This window comes from Procambarus clarkii, chromosome 11, assembly GCF_040958095.1.
Source record: "Procambarus clarkii isolate CNS0578487 chromosome 11, FALCON_Pclarkii_2.0, whole genome shotgun sequence".
In the NCBI taxonomy this organism is placed as follows: Eukaryota; Metazoa; Arthropoda; class Malacostraca; order Decapoda; family Cambaridae; genus Procambarus; species Procambarus clarkii.
Genome location: NC_091160.1, coordinates 28,277,917 through 28,302,916, shown reverse-complemented (window position 1 = coordinate 28,302,916; position 25,000 = coordinate 28,277,917). Strand labels below are relative to the sequence as shown.

The 25,000-nt window shown below is 42.1% G+C and overlaps 1 protein-coding gene across 1 annotated transcript in view; it reads left to right on the top strand.

Annotated features, from left to right (window-relative positions):
• Positions 1–25,000, top strand: part of LOC123751042 (nephrin) — a 744,040-nt gene that overhangs the window by 180,654 nt on the left and 538,386 nt on the right. Inside the window, exons 2-3 of the mRNA XM_069322448.1 lie at positions 11,272–11,977; positions 21,358–21,490. Coding sequence (XP_069178549.1) covers positions 11,896–11,977; positions 21,358–21,490 — 215 coding nt within the window. The 5' untranslated portion in view covers positions 11,272–11,895. The remainder of the gene's footprint in view (positions 1–11,271; positions 11,978–21,357; positions 21,491–25,000) is intronic.

The following is a 25,000-nucleotide window of genomic DNA, read 5'->3' as shown; positions in this document are numbered from 1 at the left end:
TCATTACTCTACAAGGACTAACAAAGCTGCCCTCAAAGAATATTTGAGTTAGGGTTCACAACTAACTCAAATAATCGAAGACATTTTGTCAAAAATCAATACTGGAGCGTCAAGTGACCTGGAAACTTAATCTTTTTTTGGTTATATTACCTTTTTTTCCTGCCAGTAACGGAGCTGGAATTGACAGAACTTTTACTATTATTTTTCGTTTAACTTCGTTTCAGTGACATTTTATTGGAAACTCCCGTGTGTGGTAACACCAAAATCACTACTCGGTCAGATATTCAGTGGACCGCTATTCAAGAGCTCCGGTGGGGGTTATATTTAATTTATGCAGAGTGAGAAAGGTCTGCGCATTTTAGAAAAGAGTATTCTGCTTTCACTACGACACACACACATATAGGTATATATATATATATATATATATATATATATATATATATATATATATATATATATATATATATATATATATATATGTATATATATATATATATATATATATATATATATATATATATATATATATATATAAATATATATATATATATATATATATATATATATATATATATATATATATATATATATATATATATATATATATATATATATATATATATAAATATATATATATATATATATATATATATATATATATATATATATATATATATATATATATATATATCGTCGAAGACATCATAAGAAGGAAAGTGAAACGCCATGCAACCTCTGAAGAGACAACTAACACAACACCTATACCCCCTATTAGAATATTTTACAGGAACTTCTTTTCCACAGCTCATAAAACGGAGGAAAGGGTCCTGAAAGATATTGTTAATAGAAACGTTATCCCTACAGACAAGAATCAGAGGATACAACTGACGATTTACTATAAAACCTGAAAAACGGCCAGCCTACTCATGAGAAACTCTCCAGACACAAAACAGAACGCTTTAAAAGAGACTAACGTCGTCTATGCCTTCAAATGCCCTCTTGGGGACTGTAAGCTCCAAAAAAAACAGTATATAGGCAAGACAACAACATCTCTTTCTAGGCGTTTAACGATGCATAAGCAACAGGGCTCCATTAAGGAACATATAACCTCTTCCCACAACCAATCCATCGCCAGAGAAATCCTAGTAAACAACACAGAAATCATCGATAGATACAGCGATAGCAGGCGGCTTGACGTTTGCAAGGCACTACACATCAAGAAGTCAACACCAGCAATCAACAGCCAATTAATGCACAACTATATTCTACCCACCTCAAGACTCCGCTCCAAAATAGAAGCATCAAAAAATATGGACCAATAGGCTTTCTACAATCACTTCTATTCAATACCCATAGTTTCGTGTTCTGTCTTCTCTTGATGAAATTAATACCCTATTAATACCACCTCTTGTTCTGTCTTGTGTTGATGAAATTAATACCCTATTAATGCCACCTCACCCCATCCACCTCTCTCAAATGTAGATATAAAATCGGAGATGCGTAAGTTCTATTCAGTTGTGTATTTGTAAACTAAAGTCTTTGAAAATGTAATAAGTTTTACGAAACGCGCTCGTGTCGCGTCAGACTAGAATTAAAAATGAATTTTGGAGAATTGATTTTTATTTACCTCCAACAGTGAAAAGAAATGTACGAAAGATTGAGAAAATTCGTGTTAGAATTATTAATCTTACTTTTTCGGTCATATTTAATAATATATGTCTACAGGAAAGACTGCTACCAAAATATACTAATATATATATATATATATATATATATATATATATATATATATATATATATATATATATATATATATATATATATATATATATATATATATATATGTCGTACCTAGTAGCCAGAACAGCACTTCTCGGCCTACTATGCAAGGTCCGATTTGCCTAATAAGCCAAGTTTTCCTGAATTAATATATTTTCTCTAATTTTTTTCTTATGAAATGATAAAGCTACCCTATTTCATTATGCATGAGGTCAATTTTTTTTTATTGGAGTTAAAATTAACGTAGATATATGACCGAACCTAACCAACCCTACCTAACCTAACCTAACCTATCTTTATAGGTTAGGTTAGGTTAGGTAGCCGAAAAAGTTAGGTTAGGTTAGGTTAGGTAGGTTAGGTAGCTGAAAAACAATTAATTCATGAAAACTTGGCTTATTAGGCAAATCGGGCCTTGCGTAGTAGGCTGAGAAGTGAGTTCTGGCTACTAGGTACTACATATATATATATATATATATATATATATATATATATATATATATATATATATATATATATATAATATATATATATTATATATATATATGTATATATATATATATATATGTATATATATATACATATATATATACATATATATGTATATTTATGTATATATATATATGTATATCTCTCTGTTCTCTTTCTTGAGTTCCACTATGAATAACATACGTCTTATCTCTAACAGCTTATTTTAGCTCAATGTTTTAAAAAAATATATATTTTCTTCATGTATATACACTCGCCATGATCGCTGGGCACACGATCAAGCACAGGCAACCACAACAACAGCTGATAAATGAGCTTACCACAGAATTCATAGCTTGCGGGCGCTCCAACATGATGTTCTCTAAACGTCCAACAAAGTTACTTGGTGTCTACCTCAGAGCTCTTCTGCTCCTGACTTGAGCTCACACAGTCGCCTGCCAGGCTCCACAAAAAGACACCTGCTTATCATCCTACACCTGAGGATATCACGACTTAGAGTTTCACACAATTACGACCACCACTAAGCTTCAGGTCGTCTCCAAATTTTCACAAATACCAAGAAGTAATGTGTGTCGCACCCTTGGCAGCTTCCTGAATTGTTATGCACTGTATCCATCACTCAAACACTTCATCCAGAGCCGTATTCCTCTATATTCCTAAGACACTGAAACGCACGTCCACCTCTGACGACAGCAGCAACTCAAGTGTCGTTTTTTTGTAATCTAGCGTCAAATAATGTCACAAACTGTCAACATCCTATTTCCCACTAACATTGAAATGATGCTCATTCTCTGCCTGTATTATAAATCACTCACTGACATTTATTACAGATATATTTCTTCTCTTGACCTCTTAATTTCTGGCCAGGTAAGCAGAATAACTCTCATCGGGTAGACTCGTTTCTCCTGGCTACCTCGGGTCATAACACTCCTCTCCCCTTATTTTTGAGTTATTCTCAGTGGCTCGGCTCGTGATAAAGCATCAGTTATTATCTCGACCTTTTATATGTCTCACGATCAGGTTATACTCTTGAAGTAACAGGATCCACCTGGTTAACCTCTTATTCGCATGCTTCATCTTAGTCAGTTACACCAGGGGATTATGATCTGTACTCACAACAACTGGGTGTCCTCCCCTACTTACGTATACCTCAAAATGCTTGAGTGCCATGACCAATGCCAATGTCTCCTTCTCTACCATTCTCTATGATCTCTGATGTTTTGTAAACTTTTTGGAGAAGAAAGACACGGGGTGATAAATTCCATCCTTCTGTTGCGTCAATACACCTCTGGCTCCTACGTCACTGGCATCCACAAACAACGCAAACAGTGCTTGCTTCAAAATCCGGCGATACTAAGACAGGCGCCTCAGTTAATAATCACTAAGTTTTATCGAACGCCTGTTGGGCTACTCCATTCCATTTCACTTCTTATTCTTAGACAACAAATTTGCTGCCGTAAGAGTGGCTTCGGTGAAAAAATTCTAACAAAATTTCCGATAATATCCAATTATTCCTAAGTTCCTCAACAACTCTTTCTTTGTTTTGGGTACTGGGAAATTATCGAGGCTTCCACCTTCGTCCTCACTGGAGCAACTTCACCTGACCCTACCACATAACCTAGGTACTCCAGTCGTCCTCTTCCGAACTCACTCTTCGCCAAGTTATTAGTCATATTGTCCCTTACTAATCGGCCAAACAAATGCAGTAGTCTGTCTATATGCTCCCTCCAGAAGTGTGCAAATACAACAATGTCGTCGATGTATACAGTACAACCCGTTGCATCGTGCAACACTGGGTTCATCGCCCGTGGGAAACATCGTCACCCCTCTAAATGACCCAACTTCTCTCACACCTTGGCTAGGCAGCCCGTGTTCGACACCCTCGCTCCCTCAGCCCTCTCTAGCTTACTGTCTTCCTCTTCCTCCTCCTTTTCCTCTTCTTGCATTCCACACGTCAAGAGTTAGACATCTATTGTTTGTACCTACTCTGACGTCCTCATACTTCGGTTCATCGTCCTCACGCTTCAGTCTGTTGCCATCATACTTCAGTCCCTCATATTCATACTTTACTCTCCCGTCTTCATCGACGATCCCTTCTTTCGTCTCCTCATTAATCTGTAATTTCATCGTCTTCGACGTCCATCGAATCTTCGACTTTCTTCTACTCCTCCGTGCTTGCATTATCATCTTCTTCTCCCTTCTGACTCTACTACGCAACTCCAATTTATCTCATTCAACTCTTCCTTGTTCCCTCAAAGCTTCCTCAAGTACTGCACTGCACTCAACTGTACTCGACTGTACTTGTTACTCTACCTCTTCTAGCGTGCTAATAAGCCTCTCTCCGCAAATACTGTCTTTTCTCACTTCCTCTTCTTGGCTATCACTCCACTTCACTGTCTCTCCTTCACGCTTCCAAGTGAAATGCGTCAACTTCTAAGATCTCACACCACTCAACTCTATCATCCCTACACATCTGTTCCTGTGGACAACTTGTTACTCAACTCTCGTCCTCAGTCTGTCCACATTCTTCTTCACCTGTGTTGAAAACAGTTATCTCCACTTTCTGGCTCTTGAATTCAGCAGGCTGGGATCTAATTTGGTCCACTCGGTTCATACTAGTTTCCTCAGCCAGGGTCATCTTCACTTCTGACTTGTCTATGCCCATTACTTCCAGGAGCTAGACCTTAATCAAACAGCCATGCTATCTCCTCGTCGGTCTCTTCCTTCATTGGAGACGGCACTGTCACATCTCCTCAAGAGTCTCCTCGTTGGCAACGTCTGCCCTCGTCACTACACAGGCAGGATATACAATGACTTGGCTGTCCTCTAGCTCTAGGGTGCTAGCCAGGTCTACTCTATCAAGTATCCCATCAGTACCGTTTCCCCTCTGGCACTCCTCTGGAACAGCTTTTACTACGAGCTCCGGTAACACCATTGACCTACACAAGTTCTTTCCCAGGACACTTATATCCCTGGAACAGGTATGTCGGGACACACTCCCAACATCACCTCTGCCAAAAGATATTCTGACTTCAGCCTGACAGCACATATGGGCATGTCACTCTCCGACAATATCCCTTGCAACTTTATTTTCCGACAAATAGCTAAAAGTCGATGATTCCCAATCAAACTCTGAAGATACTCACGTCAACTTCAGGTTGGTCTCAATGCAAACTGAACCTTTACTGGTGAACGGACCATATCTCTCATTCACTAAGGTCACTTTCTGTGGTTTGTCCTTTATTAAACTCACACATGAGTTGTGGCGATCACACATTGTCAGGGGTCTCAACTCTCTTACTCTGTCTACTCAAATTGAAAAATCAATTCTCTAAAATTCATTTTTGTGTTGAAACAAGACAAACAACACAGAAATAAGCTTTCATCTTATATACCCGCATTTTAGTGTGGTGATATGTTACAACAGTTTTGGATGAGGTGAACAAAACTTTCAACACAAGACAGAACACGGTGCAATGGGTATAAATTGGGTAAATTAAAGGGAAGAATGGAAGTAAATGATACCCTCATCCAAAACTGTTCTAACATATCACCTCACCCAAATGCGGGTATATAAGATAAAAGCTGTTTAAATGATTGCCTTACGGGCTATTGCCTTACGGGCTTATATATATATATATATATATATATATATATATATATATATATATATATATATATATATATATATATATATATATATATATATATATATATATATATATATATCGTCATGTGGTTCAAAGGATGCCTCACGCCTCCCACCGTGCCCGCGTCATTTAGTAACATAATTACTTTCACTTCAGAGGAGCCCAGAAAACAGCAGAAGCACGCCCCTGCCTCACACTTGACAATCACTGTGTCCCCCGGGCAGTAATAACTGACTGCAGCCCCCGCCTGGTCCTCCGCCTGCAACACTTCAAACGACGTCAAACTCGCCTCATTGTATCTCCACTACCCTCCATTACCAAACCACTGGAGGCCGACCGCCTCAGACCTGGCGTAGATGGTGCGAGTAAGACGTCATTCTGGTGAGCATAATCACCCTGCCACAACGGGACACATGCCACCCGCAGGGCAGCTAACAGGCACAGAGTGTACAGCCCAAGTTTGCCGGCAGTTACGCCAGAACAGGCAGTCCGCTCACACCGGCAGCTGCAGCAGGCAGCAGGTCTGAACTCCTGCCCGAAACTCCAGTTAGTGTTAGTGACTCTGCAAGAATGAAAGAACAACAATATCATATACTCTCACAAATCCAATGTACTTCTTGTAAATATATAAATAAATAAATAAATAAATAAATAAATAAACAAGTTTGGTGTTGGGTCTCATGCCAATCACTCTCTGGAGGTTATCTTGAGATGATTTCGGGGCTTTAGTGTCCCCGCGGCCCGGTCCTCGACCAGGCCTCCACCCCCAGGAAGCAGCCCGTGACAGCTGACTAACTCCCAGGTACCTATTTACTGCTAGGTAACAGAGGCAGTCAGGATGAAAGAAACTTTGCCCATTTGTTTCTGCCTCGTGCGGGAATCGAACCCGCGCCACAGAATTACGAGTCCTGCGCGCTATCCACCAGGCTACGAGGGAGGGATATTAAGGCCACCGCAATATATTCCTCAAAAACCTGGACGTATTTTATAGTTGTGAATATAGTGCACGAGGGTCCTATACATAGTTCATGGGGTCATGATCACAGTTCATTCGGTCCTGAGCATTGGTCATGGGCTCCTAAACACAGTTCAAAGAATTCTGAACATAGTTCATGGGGTTCTGAACATAGCTCGGGAGGATTCGTGAACATTATTCATGAGGCCCAAAACATAGTTCAGGGGTCTTCAACACGGTTCTTGGGGTCCTGATCATAGTTCATGGGGTCCAGAATACGGTTCCTGGGGTCATGAAAATTTTCAGGAATACAGTAAACTCTCATTGTATGCCCAGAAATCAAGGGGTGTTATCACTCCATGTGTATCACTCGTCTCCTGATTGTCGGTGTGATCAACCAAACTGTGGGCCAAATCAGATCTATTGTGTCCCTCGCCTGACACTCAGGTACACTATTTCACCCTTTCACAAGGCCGATCAGACACGGCGGTCCTCGCCTGCCACTCAAACAATCGATTTCGCAAGGCCGATCTGTCTGGTTCCGGCTCTCGCCAGCCGCTCAGCTTTGTTTCACCGTCTCACATAATCATTTAAATGAGACTAAATTACCTGTTTTAATTTGTAAGCGATTCAACTTTCCACCTCATATTGCAGACTTATATAGAAATACATAATCAGGTGGTTATATAGATTTCAGTGAACCGCTAGGTAATGCAAATAATAAATATATAGTGCCTTGGTGGGTGAATTATCAGTAGAAGAGTAGGAATGATCGATCTTTTCCTAGTTTATATTGAAATAGATGAGTCTCTAAATTCTCGTGGGTCTAAATTCTGCAAAATGATATCTCATTACACTGGAGGTTATATCGGACGATAGAATTATCCTGATGATGATAACGAGAAGGTGTTCTGAATCAGCTTCTTTCTTTTATGTTAAATTAAACATGATGAAGAATGCCATAACAATTACTCGTTCAATGTAATTGCACGAATAATTCTTCTCAATGAACATGCACTGATTTCAGTATTTATATTGCACATGTTCTTAAAAAAAGGCCGATTTTCAATATTTGGCAAAAGTCAAGTCTGCAGTGGTTGTGTCCTGACCAGAAGGGTATTAGTCTAGGTAACTTACCCAGTGGTTGTGTCCTGACCAGAAGGGTATTAGTCTAGGTAACTTACCCAGTGGTTGTGTCCTGACCAGAAGCGTACTAGCTTAGGTAACTTACCCAGTGGTTTTGTCTTGACCAGAAGCGTACTAGCTTAGGTAACTTACCCAGTGCTTTTGTCTTGACCAGAAGCGTACTAGCTTAGGTAACTTACCCAGTGGTTTTGTCTTGACCAGAAGCGTACTAGCTTAGGTAACTTACCCAGTGCTTTTGTCTTGACCAGAAGCGTACTAGCTTAGGTAACTTACCCAGTGGTTTTGTCTTGACCAGAAGCGTACTAGCTTAGGTAACTTACCCAGTGGTTTTGTCCTAACCAGAAGCGTACTAGCTTAGGTAACTTACCCAGTGCTTTTGTCTTGACCAGAAGCGTACTAGCTTAGGTAACTTACCCAGTGGTTTTGTCCTAACCAGAAGCGTACTAGCTTAGGTAACTTACCCAGTGCTTTTGTCTTGACCAGAAGCGTACTAGCTTAGGTAACTTACCCAGTGGTTTTGTCTTGACCAGAAGCGTACTAGCTTAGGTAACTTACCCAGTGGTTTTGTCCTAACCAGAAGCGTACTAGCTTAGATAACTTACCCAGTGGTTGCGTCCTAATCAGAAGCGTACTAGCTTAGGTAACTTACCCAGTGGTTTTGTCTTGACCAGAAGCGTACTAGCTTAGGTAACTTACCCAGTGGTTTTGTCCTAACCAGAAGCGTACTACCTTAGATAACTTACCCAGTGGTTGCGTCCTGACCAGAAGGGTATTAGTCTAGGTAACTTACCCTGTGGTTTTGTCTTAGCATACACGGTAATCAAGGATAATACTTTCCAACGCAGAAATGAAGAAAAAGCACGTATTGAGAACTATACCTCTTCAACGCAAGGAGAGCTAACTGCCATTGTTATGGCGTTAAGGTTTCTTGAACGGAACACTAATGGTGCAGTGATTTGCACCGATTCAAAAGCAGCACTGCAAAGCCTAAGTAAAAATCGGGCAGAAAATCTTGCAACAGTCGCTGAAATTAAGAGAGCTGTGAGAGTACTTACCAATCAAGGAAGAGTCATCAAGTTTCTGTGGATCCCCTCCCATGTTGGAATATGTGAGAATGAACGAGCAGATGTGCTGGCTGCTGAAGGCGCTGAAGGAGACCATATTGAATACTTCATACCCAAGACTCTACTACAATTTAGAGGTATTGGCAGGCAACATCACCGTGACAGGGTAACTGAGGAAAGGAGGATAGAAGCACAAACCAGTGAGTCAATACGATGGTACAACATGGTTGCAGCTGGCAATCCCAATCGTTATGGCCGAAGAGGAGGAGGACGAGGGAGAGAATCAGTAATAGCGAGAATCTGTCTTGGATGCAAATATCCTTGGAGATATGGAATGGAAACAACAGTTGATCAGCGAAGTTGCAGAATCTGTGGTGAGAGTGATGGACACCGCCTTGACCACTATCTACGTGAATGTGAACACCTGAGAGACATTAGAAACATGTGTAGAATAATAAACCCCACATTGTTTGAGTTAGGAAAACACTATTTGTCAAATATTGATACTGTTCTTAAAAGATTTCCCCATTTTGCACCCGCAATTTAACGTAAGCTTTTAAGGGTTGACAGATGTTAATCTTCTTGTTTGAGGAGCTGTTCACTTGAGACAGTTAAGCAAGTCCCAGCTGTGTCTGGGTACAAGTGACAGGATGAACAACCCAGCGGGATTTCTTCCTATTGGGGAGTGTTGTACATGCTGCTATGGCGGTGTGTCCATTCACAAGATGAGTGGCGCTGCCCAATAAACTCGCGCCTCGGGGCAAAATTTAAAAAAAAATAAAAAAAAATTCAGAAGCGTACTAGCTTAGGTAACTTACCCAATGGATGTGTCCTGACCAGAAGCGTACTAGCTTAGGTAACTTACCCAGTGGTTGTGTCCTGACCAGAAGGGTACTAGCTTAGGTAACTTACCTATTGAGGTCATGACGCTCCTTCGTCCGAGATAACATCAATTTTCACGTGCGATTAAGTTGCATAAAGAACTGGAATTTTGTATACAGTCGGACTATCTGGCAGGTATTGTTCTGCTCAACGTATTAAATAACTATTTTAATTATAGTTATCCTGATTAACCTTTAATTTAGTTTAAGAACCGATAGTAAATTTATATAGTTTGGTGAGGAGGTAGACGGCGACCTCCGTACATTTAGTCGTGTTTCGTCGTCCTGGAGAGATCTGTACTTCGTTATTATTGATCAATATTGATAATGCAGGTGTTGAATAATGGCAGTACAATCTCCCTGTGACCGATTTCGTCTCTGTTGGAGATCTGGTCACTAATCCTCAACTATTACACCCAACCACTTGGGCTGGACGGTAGAGCGACGGTCTCGCTTCATGCAGGCGGCGTTCAATCCCCGACCGTCCAAGTGGTTGGGGAACATTCCTTCCCCGTCCCATCAAAAATCCTTATCCTGACCCATTCCCAGTGCTATATGGTCGTAATGGCTTGGCGCTTTCCCCGGATAATTGCCCCCCCCCCCTCAACTATTACCTCCCACTTCACCGGCAGGAGTTTGGCACATAGATGTAAATATGTTAGCGGGTTATTCTCAAGAAAAATTTAGTTGGGCAATGATTAATAAAAGCTATATGAAGGAGAAACGCTCAACCTGCTGTAAGGAACCTGACGTCCTCTTATCCTGAATACACCTATTTGTGAATGTGAATAATAATAATAATGAGAAAATCCACCAGGGTTGTGAGGTGGGCGCGAACCTTCAACCCCCACATTACCAGTCTCGTACTCTACCCCTGGACCTTGACCACTGAACTTGACCGTGGTAGATTACGCGATGGGCAATGCCGGGGTCGAAGGTTCGCTCCCACCTCACAGCCCTGAAGGATTTTCTCACTATTATTAATGATATATATTACGCTAATGTGATTTCAGTGTATTAATAATAATAATAATAATATTAATATTATTATTATTATTATTATTATTATTATTATTATTATTATTATTATTATTATTATTATTATTATTATTATTACCATTAAATAATGTTTGTTATGAGATATTTCATAACAAACATTACTATGTAAACTTGTCAACTATAATTTAGAGGTTTCCTGTATATTATATTGGTCTAAGAAGTTTAAGACAGTCATTTCGAATATAATAGGAAAAGACATTATTGGTGCTCAGCGAGGCATTCACTAAAATGTGTTCTCTATTTATTTTCAGCGCTCGAGAGAAGAATGGAAACATTCAGTGAGAGTGACGAACGGATGTTATAGAGATTAACCGGGCCATTAAACCGGTGAAATAAGGAGCAGGTGTTGGGGACCTGTGGTACAGTGGCTGTGATATATATAAACCGGTGTAACGAAAAGACAGATGCTGTGGACTCGTTGTAATGAAATCGCAACTGTGTTACAAAAAATATGAAAAATAATTTAAGTTAGTAATTTAATGTCCGTTTAGAGCCAAATTATAGGAATGCTGGATCGTCTTAATCACGGCCATTTACTAAACTACTTTAAAATTCTACGAGGAAAAAGAATATGTAGACGAAAGTATATATTGTAGATTAGGAGCCTTAATTGCATACTTTTAAAACGTCCATCGTAAAAATAAAGCGAGGTGCACATGGAAACTGATCAGTATAAGAGATAGCTAGGAAGTAACAGGTTTAGAGAGCCCCTTGCAGGAGCAGCACATGGTAGAGACTTGTGCGGATGTCGTCGCTCTAGACAGAAGGTGACATCAATACGGCGCGGGCGTCGCTCAAGACGGGTGAAGACATCAATACAGTGCGGAGGGAGAGACATAGAGTGGAACACGCACCGTCAGTCAGCCTCCAAAACAATGTTGTCACCACATGGGGGAATATTGGCCGTCGCTTGCTGCCTCCTGCTGCCTCACACCCTCACCCACGCGGCCAGGAAAGGTTAGTGTGCAATAATTTGCATATTACAACAATCTGAAGAATATATGTATATTTTTATATATTTTTTTCAATTAAACCACACACATGACTCAATCACCATTGGGCTCAGTTGTCTTTGACGTCGGCTTCACAGCCCAGGATCGCGGGTTCGATTCCCGTGGAAACATAGAAGTCTTTGGGCAACGTTTCCTTTCACCTGATATGGCTATTCCCTACACAATAAATTGGTCCCCGAAGACTTAGACAGTTGTTGTGGGTTGCAACTTGGCGCTGGTCAACGTTGCACAGGACACATGCAATGACATCCATACATACACACATACACACACACACAACTACACAAATACACACACACACACACACACACACACACACACACACACACACGCATGCTTGGCCCAAGGGTGGGGGTGGGGGGGGACTCGCGGCTGAGTGGACAGCGCTTGGGGGTCGTAATTTTAAATCCAGGCTTAAGCAGAAACATATAAGCCAAAATTTCTTTCACCCTGATGCTTCTGTTCACCTAGCAGTAAATAGATACCTGGGTGTTAGACAGCAGCTACGGGCTCCGTCCTGGAGATGTGTGTGTGTTTGTGTATGCTCGTGTGTTTGAAAACATAACAGAGGAAAAATAGATTGGATAGAATGGTGGGGTCCAAGGGGTTAATAGCTCGATTTTGTTGGCACAAATCATAAATACAAATATTAAACACACACACACACACACACACACACACACACACACACACACACACACACACACACACACACACACACACACACACACAGGTCGCATCCTCCCCAACTCAGCTCTCCTATACCTCCCCCCTGCCTCAGCCCCCCAAAACCCCCCTGCTTCATCACCCTAAAACCCCCCTGTCCCTTCCACATTTGCACCTCCCCAACGATTCCCCTGCCCCTGCTACATCACACCTGTCAACGACCCCAGTGGGTCAAGCCATGCCCTCCCCAAACCCACCTTCCCATCCCCCCTCCCCTACTACCCCTTCCTACTCCCCTGCCCCTTCTACCCCATTGACTTCAATTCCATCTACTCCATCCCAGCTTCCACTGCACCCCTCTTCCACTCACCCCCAAACCCCACCCAACCCTCACCCCTCCTATGCACCTCCAGCCCACATTTAACCTGCTCACCTTGTGACTCCCTAACACCTTCCCCCATCTCCTTCTTCCCCTCTTCTACCCCAAAACCCCTACCTACCCCCGATTCCCCCCCCCTAACTAATACACCCTCTCTTCCACCCCCAGCACCCATGCTCCATTCTCCTCTCAGCCCTCTGCCCTCAACATCCCTCTCCCCCCCCCCCCAACCTCTCAACCTCTATCTGACTCTCAGTCTCACTCTATTTCTCAACCCCCCTATGCTATTCAGACCCCTAACTTTCAGACCCATTATGCCCTTCCTACCCCCCTAGATGCCCAGACCCCATTCGCCTACCAGGCACTCCCAGGCACCCCCCTAGCACCCCCCCATTCACCCCCACAGCCCCCACTCGCCCCCAGACACCCCCCAGTTCCCCCAGACCCCCGGTGAAAGGGGAAACTCTGACACCCGAGTTTCCAAGAAGAGTCTCAAGGTTTGGTACACCAATGCTGATGGGGTAGCCAATAAAGCAGAAGAGATAAAAGAAAGAGTTAGTGAGGCAGACCCAGACATAGTGGCAATAGTGAAAACTAAAATAAATGGCATGATCTCGGATGCAATCTTTCCAGATGGGTACCAAGTGATAAGAAAAGAAAGGACACAGACAGGGAGGAGGAGTGGCACTACTAATAAAGCGGAAATGGAAGTTTGATGAGCTGGAAAATCCGAGTACCAATGAAAGCACGAGCTTCATACATGGAACTCTGACAGTGGATGGGAAGAAGATTGTAATCTTGATACTCTACAATCCCCCCACCAAACAGTAGAAGGCCCAGGCAGGAGTACGAGGACAGCAACAAGACATGTATAGATGAACTGCAGAGGGCAGCAACTATAGCGCATAGAATGAGAGCGAAGCTGCTGGTCATGGGGGACCTAAATCACGGAGAGATAGATTGGGAAACGAGGAATCCCCATGACGGGGAGGAAACCTGGGGAGCGAAGCCGGTAGACGTTATTGACAGGAATTTCCTAACACAGCATGTGAAAGAAGATACTAGGGAAAGAGGAGGGGATACGCCCAGCCTATTAGATCTCATTTTCACCCAGAATGTAGAAGACATCGAGCAGTTGGAACATGAAATACCACTAGGAGCCAGTGACCATTGTGTCCTAGTCTTTGACTACATGATGGAGCTTAAAATTGTGACCAAAGGACAAGAGGTCCGGGAAAGGAGACTTGATTACAGAAAAGGGGACTACAGAAGAATAAGGGACTACCTGGGAGAAGTGCAGTGGGAGGAAGCACTTAGAGGAAAAACAGTGCAAGGTATGATGAACCAAGTCATATTGAAATGCAAGGAGGCTGAAGATAGATTTATTCCAACAATAAAGGAAAAAAGCAGGAGGGAATATAATAACCCATGGTTTAATAGACAGTGTCAGGAAGCAAAGGTGAGAAGCAGGAGGGAGTGGAGGAAGTACAGAAGACAAAGGACAGAGGACAACAGGATTAGATGTAACAGAGCTAGGAATGATTATATTAACATAAGACAAGTGTCGGAAAGAAATTATGAGAATGATATTGCAGTCAAAGCGAAAAAGCAACCTAAATTACTACATAGCCATATAAGAAGGAAGATGTCGGTAAATGACCAAGTGACAAGACTGAGGAAAACAGAAGGGGCATATACAGAAAGCGACAAGGAAATCTGCGAGGTACTGAATGCAAAATTCCATGGAGTGTTCACAACCGAGCCTGAGCAGCTCCCATTGTTAGAAGAGATTACCCAAGATGAAAGACTATCAGATATAGAGGTGACAGCAGAGGAGGTAATGAAACAGTTGATAACACTGGATGCAAATAAAGCTGTTGGACCAGACAAAGTATCACCGTGGATACTTAAAGAGGCAGCGCACGCTCTCAGCGTGCCTCTGGCAATGATCTTTAATGAGTCACTTATGTCGGGAGAATTGCCCAGTTGCTGGAAGGAGGCAAATGTCGTACCGATTTTCAAGAAAGGTGATAGGGAGGAGGCACTTAACTACAGACCCGTATCACTGACAAGCATCCCCTGCAAAATACTTGAAAGAATAATTAGGCTAAGACTTGTTGAGCACCTGGAGAGCATTGGGTTTGTAAACAAGCACCAATATGGGTTCTGGACAGGGAAATCATGCCTAACAAACCTTTTAGAATTCTATGATAAAGTAACAAGGATAAGGCAGGACAGAGAAGGCTGGGCAGACTGCATATTTCTTGACTGCCAAAAGGCCTTTGATACAGTCTGTTGATACTGCTATACAAACTTGAGAGGCAGGCAGGAGTAAGCGGAAAGGCCCTAGTATGGGTGAAGAACTACCTAACAGGAAGAAGCCAGAGGGTAATGGTAAGGGGCGAGAAGTCGGATTAGCGAACAGTAGCAAGTGGAGTACCTCAAGGATCGGTGCTGGGACCAATTCTCTTTCTAATTTACGTAAATGACATGTTTACAGGAGTGGAATCATACATGTCAATGTTTGCGGATGACGCAAAATTAATGAGAAGAGTTGTGACAGACGAGGATTGTAGGATCCTCCAAGAGGACTTAAACAGGTTGCAGAGATGGTCAGGGAAATGTCTACTGGAGTTTAACACCAGTAAATGTAAAGTTATGGAAATGGGATCAGGTGACAGGAGACCAAAGGGACAGTACACAATGAAGGGGAACAGCCTACCTGTAACGATTCGAGAAAGAGACCTGGGAGTGGATGTGACACCTAATCTAACTCCTGAGGCACATATAAATAGGATAACGACAGCAGCGTAACCTGGAGGCGAGGATACGTGGAGAGCCAAACTATTGGAGGCGGTGACTAGAAACTTTTTAACCCAGCATGTTAGAGAATCCACAAGGATGAGAGGCAAAGAAGAACCAGCGAGACTCGACCTAGTCTTCACTCTGAACGACTCCGACATAAGAGAAATCGGTTTTGAGGCCCCAGTAGGAATGAGCGACCACAGTGTACTGGTGTTTGAGTACCTGATTGAAGAAGGGTTATTGAACTCAAGGAGGCATACTGGAAACAAAAGGTTGGCATACCGAAAGGTAAACTATAAGGAGATAAGAAAATTCCTAACAGATAGAGCATGGGAAACAGAGCTCAGGGAAAAGACGCCACAAGACATGATGGACCACATCACGCAGAAGTGCAAGGACGCAGCAAACAAGTTTGTCCCAGCCCAAAAGGAAAACAGTCAAATGAAGATGAGAAACCCATGGTTTAATCAGAGATGTAGGCTAGCTAAGCAGCAAAGTAAAAGGGCATGGAGAAACTATAGGAATAACAGGACACTTGTGAGCAGAGAAAGGTACCAGAATGCCAGGAATGAATATGTCAGGATGAGAAGAGAGGCAGAAAGACAATACGAAAATGACATCGCAAGCAAGGCAAAGACTCAGCCTAAATTGCTGCATAGACGCATCAGGAGAAAAATAACAGTAAAGGACAGGTTATGAAATTAAGGATAGGGGCAGAAGGATTCACTACTAACGACAAGGAAGTGAGTGAGGAACTGAATAAGCAATTCCAGGATGTCTTCACCTTAAAGCAAGGAGAAATTCCAGAGATAAGAGAGGGAATAGTTAACCAGGAACCACTGGAAGAGTTTGAGACTACCAGCGGGGAAGTAAGAAAGTGTTTACTAGAGTTGGATGTGACAAAGGCTATAGGCCCAGATGGAATCTCCCCTTGGATACTAAAGGAAGGAGAAGAAGAACTGTACCTGCCACTCTCCATAATGTATAACAAATCCCTGGCAACAGGGGAACTGCCAGAAATTTCGAAAGCAGCTAACGAAGTCCCGATATACAAAAATGGGGAGAGATTTTCAGGCACTGAACTACAGGCCAGTGTCCCTAACCTGCATACCATGCAAGCTAATGGAGAAGATTGTGCAAAGAATGCTAGTGTAACCTCTGAAGCGAAAGAACTTTGTAACAGCATCAACATGGGTTCAGGGATGGCAAGTCCTGCCTCACAAGGTTACTTGAATTCTACGACCAGGCAACAAAAATCAGGCAAGAAAGAGAAGGGTGGGCAGACTGCATATTTTTGGATTGCAAGAAAGCCTTTGATACAGTACCACACAAGACGCTAGTGAAAAAGCTGGAGATGCAGGCTGGAGTGAAAGGGAAGGTACTCCATTGAATAAAGGAGTACCTATGCAACAGGAGACAACGAGTCAGTGTGAGGGGTGATGTCTCAGTTTAGCTAGACGTTTCAAGTGGAGTCCCGCAGGGGTCAGTCCTGGACCTTTACTGTTTCTGATATATGTAAATGATCACCTAGAGGGTATACCCTAGTTTCGTATCATTTCTCTCAATGTTTGCTGATGATGCAAAAAATACTAGAAGGATTGAAACCGAGGATGATAGTATGAGGCTACAAGATGACCTAGACAGACTGAGTGAATGGTCCAACAAATGGCTGTTGAAGTTCAACCCAAGCAAATGCAAAGTAATGAAACTAGGCAGTGGAAACAGGAGGCCAGACACAGGATACAGAATAGGAGATGAAGTACTTAATGAAACGTACACAGAGAAAGATCTAGGAGTTGATATCACACCAAACCTGTCTCCTGAAGCCCACATAAAAAGAATAACGTCTGCGGCATATGCGAGGCTGGCTAACATCAGAACAGCGTTCAGGAACCTGTGTAAGGAATCATTCAGAATCTTGTACACCACATATGTAAGACCAATCCTGGAGTATGCGGCCACAGCATGGAGCCCGTACCATGTCAAGCACAAGACGAAGCTGAAAAAAGTTCCAAGGTATGCCACTAGACTAGTCTTAGAACTAAGAGGCATGAGTTACGAGGAACGGCTGCGGGAAATGCACCTCACGACACTGGAAGACAGAAGCGTAAGGGGAGACATGATCACAACCTACAAAATCCTCAGGGAAAACGACCAGGTAAACAAGGATAATCTATTCAACACTGGTGGTACGCGAACAAGGGGACACAGGTGGAATCTGAGTACTCACATGAACCACAGAGACGTTAGAAGGAACATTTTCAGTGTCAGAGTAGTTAACGGATGGAATGCATTAGGAAGTGATGTGGTGGAGGCTGACTCCATACACAGTTTCAAATGTAGATATTATAGAGCCCAGTAGGCTCAGAAACCTGTACACCAGTTGATTGACAGTTGAGAGGCGGGACCAAAGAGCCAGAGCTCAACCCCCGCAAGCACAAATAGGTGAATAGGTGGGGTGAGTACACACACACACACACACACACACACACACACACACACACACACACACACACACACACACACACACACACACACACACACACACACACACACACACACACACACAAATATATATATATATATATATATATATATATATATATATATATATATATATATATATATATATATATTTATATATATATATATATTTATATATATATATAAACATATATGTATGTGCACTTTAATATTTTTTTATATCATGAAGAGTGTATGAGGAAAGATACAAACACTGAAGCTTTTTTTAATATAATGACGCAGGAATGAATATAATGACACAAGTATGAGTATAATTACACACGCATGAGTATAATGACGCACGTGTGAGTATAACAAATTATGTTTGATTACAATGAAGTATATTCGATTAAATTACAGCACATGTGAATAAAATGAGGCACGTGAGTATAATGAAGCACGTGTGAGTACAATGAAGCAGGTGTGAGTACAATGAAGTACGTGTGAGTACAATGAAGCACGTGTGAGTACAATGAAGAACGTGAGTATAAGGAATCATGTGTGAATATAATGAAGCACGTGTGAGTACAATGACGTACGTGTGAGTATAATGAAGCACGTGTGGGTACAATGAAGCACGTGTTAGTGCAATGAAGCACGTATGAGTACAAGGAAGCACGTGTGAGTACAATGAAGCACGTGTGAGTATAATGAAGCACGTGGGAGTATATTGAAGCACGTGTGACTAATGAAGCACGTGTGAGTATAATGAAGCACATGTGAATATAACGAAGCACGTGTGAGTATAATGATGCACGTGTGAGTATAATGAAGCACGTGGGATTATAATGAAGCACGCTGGAGTATAATGAAGTACGTGTGAGTATATCGAAGCACGTGTGAGTATAACGAAGCACGAATGAGTATAATGGAGCACGTGGGAGTGTAATGAATCACGTGTGAGTATAATGGAGCTCTTGTGAGTATAATGAAGCACGTGTGAGTATAATGAAGCACGTGGGAGTGTAATGAATCACGTGTGTATATAACGAAGTACGTGTGAGTATATTGGAGCACGTATGAGTATAATGAAGCACGTGTGCGTATAGTGAAACACGTGGAAGTATAATGGAGAACGTGTGAGTACAATGGAGCACGTGTGAGTATAATGAAGCACGAGTGAGTATAATGAAGCACGTGTGAGTATATTGGAGCACGCGTAAGCATAATGAAGCACGTGTGAGTATAATGAAGCACGTGTGAGTATAATGAAGCACGTGTGAGTATAATGAAGCACGAGTGAGTATAATGGAGCACGTGTGAGTATAATGGAGCACGTGTGAGTATAATGGAGCACGTGTAAGTATAATGAAGCACATGTGATTTTTATCACACAATGATCATTATCACTCAATGATTCTTTAATGATTTCATCCCCCAACTGGTACTCTGTGACCTGCTTTCTGCTTCCCCAAAACACTTTTCATATAGTATTAACCATTCTAGTAGTCATTTGTTGGACCACTCGTTCATTTCTTCAGGTCATCTTGTAGTCGCTTCTTGTTTTCCTATGTCTTAATCTTTCTCAATAATTTGGTATCGTAAACAAACATTTAGGGAAATGAATGAATTCCCTCTGGAGGATCATTGCATTTAGCTGTTATATCAGAAACGTATATCAGAAACAGGATATGTCCGAGTACAAGACACTGTAACTCCTCTTGTGACATCTCGCCCTTCTCATATCTCACAGTAGCTCCATGTTCTCTGTTACTTAATTGCTTCCTGATTTACTGGAGAACTTTACCTGTTACTCCTGCCTGCAGCTCCAGCTTGTTACACCCAGGCCTCATTGGGTACTTTGTCAAAGGTTCTCTGACAATCTTGAAATATGCAGTCTGCCCCCACTCTCTCTTGTCTATTTTTTGTCGTTTGGTCTTTGAAAGTCATTAAAGCAGCGAGGCAAGATTTATCTTCGATGAACCTGTGTTGGTATGCGTTACAAAGTCACTTTTTTTTTTTTTTGAGATATATACAAGAGTTGTTACATTCTTGTACAGCCACTAGTACGCGTAGCGTTTCGGGCAAGTCCTTAATCCTATGGTCCCTGGAATACGATCCCCTGCCGCGAAGAATCGTTTTTTCATCCAAGTACACATTTTACTGTTGCGTTAAACAGAGGCTACAGTTAAGGAATTGCGCCCAGTAAATCCTCCCCGGCCAGGATACGAACCCGTGACATAGCGCTCGCGGAACGCCAGGCGAGTGTCTTACCACTACACCACGGAGACTTCTTTCCAAACGTGGTATTAGCTTTCTGTTCACGATCTTCTACCTCACCTTGTATGGTATTCAGTTTAGGGACACTGACCTGTAGTAAGGTGTGGCCTGCTTGTCACCCTTATTTTATATTGGGACAACGGTAGCTGTTTTCCAGCTGTCTGGTAGGTTTCCTGCTTTTAGTGACCTATTATTCAAATTCTTCAAAAGCTACTTGGTTTACCACACTTTCTTACTTATCTCTGAGATTTATGTTTGCTCTATTTTGAAGACCTCCTCACGTGATTGTGGTGTAATTGTGATGTGGTAATGGTGTGATTGTGTTGTGGAAATGGGGTGTTTGTGGTGAGTTAATAGGGCTGTTATGTGGTGGTAATGGTGTGGTTGTGGTGTTAATAGTGTGGTTATGTGGTGGTAATGGTGTGGTTGTGGTGTTAATGGTGTGGTTATGTGGTGGTAATGGTGTGGTTGTGGTGTTAATAGTGTAGTTATATGGTGGTAATGGTGTGGTTGTGGTGTTAATAGTGTAGTTATATGGTGGTAAGGGTGTGGTTGTGGTGGTAATGGTGTGGTTGTGGTGTTAATAATGTGGTTATGTGGTGGTAATGGTGTGGTTGTGGTGTTAATAGTGTAGTTATATGGTGGTAATGGTGTGGTTGTGGTGTTTATGGTGTGGTTGTGGTGCTAATAATGTGGTTATGTGGTGGTAATAATGTGGTTGTGTGGTCCAGGAGTGTGGCGTCGCGTGGAGGCCGTGGCAGGGAGGGAGGCTGTGCTGCCGTGCGAGGTGGGGCCCCTCGACTCCTCTGACATGGTCTTCGTGGTCCTGTGGTACACCAACGGGGAGAAGGAACCCATATACAGGTGAGTCTCGGACCTTTCACGCCTCCTGTGTCAACGGGGCATTTGATATTAAAATAAATCTCCTATGTCTTCACGTGTAAGTGATTTGTTTTCCAATATTTTCATTAATATAACAATTAATAAATAATATGTATGTAATACAATACTGAGAAGCAGTTATAATGAAGGAAAACGTAGTATTTATTATTCATAACTCATTCATTTTTTAAAAATCAATGAAACTAAAAATGAGAGATAGATGCTGTAGTTGCTATAAACTGCAAAAATACATCAACTAGAAAGAAAACATCTTTACTAGGATTCACGATAGCCTTTAGTGTGGGAGGACCAATATCGATTTTCTCGACTTGCAACTTGGTCCAAAACCTCGAGGAATGACTTGCAATGAACCCCCAAGGATTTCCTGGGTCATCGGAGCTGCTCACTTCCCCTCATCCTTGGTGGAATGACGAATGTTGCGAGACGTCTGATGGCGGACGTTGGGGCAACATTTCTCCCACCACCATAATAACATACAGTCTTAACATTCCGGTGATACTGACAACTCATCATTTCAATAGTTCTGACATCTCGGGTCTCCGTGGCTTAAAGGTGGGAGAGGGGGGGGGGAGGGGGTTGTTAATTCTCGACTCACAATCGGGATCCCTGGGGTTCGAATTCCCGGTGCGATACTGATGGTTAGACTCGTTTCACCTAGTAGTAAATAGGTATCCGGGTGTTAATGAGCCCTTGTGGGGGTCGCAGTGTGGAACGAGGCAGTTGGTTGATCTTGAAAGGGACCTCGATTTCCGCCTAAGATGCACGCACAGGCTGTCGGCCCAAGAGAAAATAAATAAGTTATAATCTCAGCATTTCAGTAATACATGACTTCAGCATTGTTTACATCATATCATCATAACACTCACTGTTTAAGCCATACCAGCTTTTTCTCAGTCGTCACCAGCTTTATCTCAAGCTTCACCAGCTGTATTTCAAGCATCACCAGCTTTGTCTTAAACTTTACCAGCTTTATCTCAAGCTTCACCAGCTTTATCTCAACCTTCACTAGCTTTATCTCAAGCTTCACCAGCTTTAACTCAAGCTTCACCAGCTTTATCTTAAGCTTCACCAGCTTTTCCTCAAGCTTCACCAGCTTAAAGTCAAGCTTCACCAGCTTTATCTCAACCTTCACCAGCTTTATCTCAAGCTTCACCAGCTTTAACTCAAGCTTCACCAGCTTTATCTCAACCTTCACCAGCTTTATCTCAAGCTTCACCAGCTGTATTTCAAGCATCACCAGCTTTGTCTTAAACTTTACCAGCTTTATCTCAAGCTTCACCAGCTTAAAGTCAAGCTTCACCAGCTTTATCTCAACCTTCACCAGCTTTATCTCAAGCTTCACCAGCTTTAACTCAAGCTTCACCAGCTTTTTCTCAGTCATCACCAGCTTTATCTCAAGCTTCACCAGCTTTATCTCAACCTTCACTAGCTTTATCTCAAGCTTCACCAGCTTTAACTCAAGCTTCACCAGCTTTATCTTAAGCTTCACCAGCTTTTCCTCAAGCTTCACCAGCTTAAAGTCAAGCTTCACCAGCTTTATCTCAACCTTCACCAGCTTTATCTCAAGTTCACCAGCTTTAACTCAAGCTTCACCAGCTTTATCTCAACCTTCACCAGCTTTATCTCAACCTTCACCAGCTTTATCTCAAGCTTTACCAGCTTTATCTCAACCTTCACCAGCTTTATCTCAACCTTCACCAGCTTTATCTCAACCTTCACCAGCTTTATCTCAAGCTTTACCAGCTTTATCTCAACCTTCACCAGCTTTATCTCAACCTTCACCAGCTTTAACTCAAGCTTCACCAGCTTTATCTCAACCTTCACCAGCTTTATCGCAAGCTTTACCAGCTTTATCTCAAGCTTCACCAGCTTTATCTCAACCTTCACCAGCTTTATCTCAAGCTTCACCAGCTTAAAGTCAAGCTTCACCAGCTTTATCTCAACCTTCACCAGCTTTATCTCAACATTCACCAGCTTTATCCCAAGCTTCACCAGCTTTATCTCAAGCTTTACCAGCTTTATCTCAAGCTTCACCAGCTTAAAGTCAAACTTCACCAGCTTTATCTCAAGCTTCACCAGCTTTAACTCAAGCTTCACCAGCTTTATCTCAAGCTTCACCAGCTTTATCTCAAGCTTCACCAGCTTTATCTCAACCTTCACCAGCTTTATCTCAACCTTCACCAGCTTTATCTCAAGCTTCACCAGCTTTAACTCAAGCTTCACCAGCTTTATCTCAAGCTTCACCAGCTTTAACTCAAGCTTCACCAGCTTTATCTCAAGCTTCACCAGCTTTTTCTCAAGCTTCACCAGCTTTAACTCAAGCTTCACCAGCTTTATCTCAACCTTCACCAGCTTTATCTCAAGCTTTACCAGCTTTATCTCAAGCTTCACCAGCTTTAACTCAAGCTTCACCAGCTTTATCTCAACCTTCACCAGCTTTATCTCAAGTTCACCAGCTTTAACTCAAGCTTCACCAGCTTTATCTCAACCTTCACCAGCTTTATCTCAACCTTCACCAGCTTTATCTCAAGCTTTACCAGCTTTATCTCAACCTTCACCAGCTTTATCTCAACCTTCACCAGCTTTATCTCAACCTTCACCAGCTTTATCTCAAGCTTTACCAGCTTTATCTCAACCTTCACCAGCTTTATCTCAACCTTCACCAGCTTTAACTCAAGCTTCACCAGCTTTATCTCAACCTTCACCAGCTTTATCGCAAGCTTTACCAGCTTTATCTCAAGCTTCACCAGCTTTATCTCAACTTTCACCAGCTTTATCTCAAGCTTCACCAGCTTAAAGTCAAGCTTCACCAGCTTTATCTCAACCTTCACCAGCTTTATCTCAACATTCACCAGCTTTATCCCAAGCTTCACCAGCTTTATCTCAAGCTTTACCAGCTTTATCTCAAGCTTCACCAGCTTAAAGTCAAACTTCACCAGCTTTATCTCAAGCTTCACCAGCTTTAACTCAAGCTTCACCAGCTTTATCTCAAGCTTCACCAGCTTTATCTCAAGCTTCACCAGCTTTATCTCAACCTTCACCAGCTTTATCTCAACCTTCACCAGCTTTATCTCAAGCTTCACCAGCTTTAACTCAAGCTTCACCAGCTTTATCTCAAGCTTCACCAGCTTTAACTCAAGCTTCACCAGCTTTATCTCAAGCTTCACCAGCTTTATCTCAAGCTTCACCAGCTTTAACTCAAGCTTCACCAGCTTTATCTCAACCTTCACCAGCTTTATCTCAAGCTTTACCAGCTTTATCTCAAGCTTCACCAGCTTTAACTCAAGCTTCACCAGCTTTATCTCAACCTTCACCAGCTTTATCTCAACCTTCACCAGCTTTATCTCAAGCTTCACCAGCTTTAACTCAAGCTTCACCAGCTTTATCTCAACCTTCACCAGCTTTATCTCAAGCTTCACCAGCTTTAACTCAAGCTTCACCAGCTTTATCTCAACCTTCACCAGCTTTATC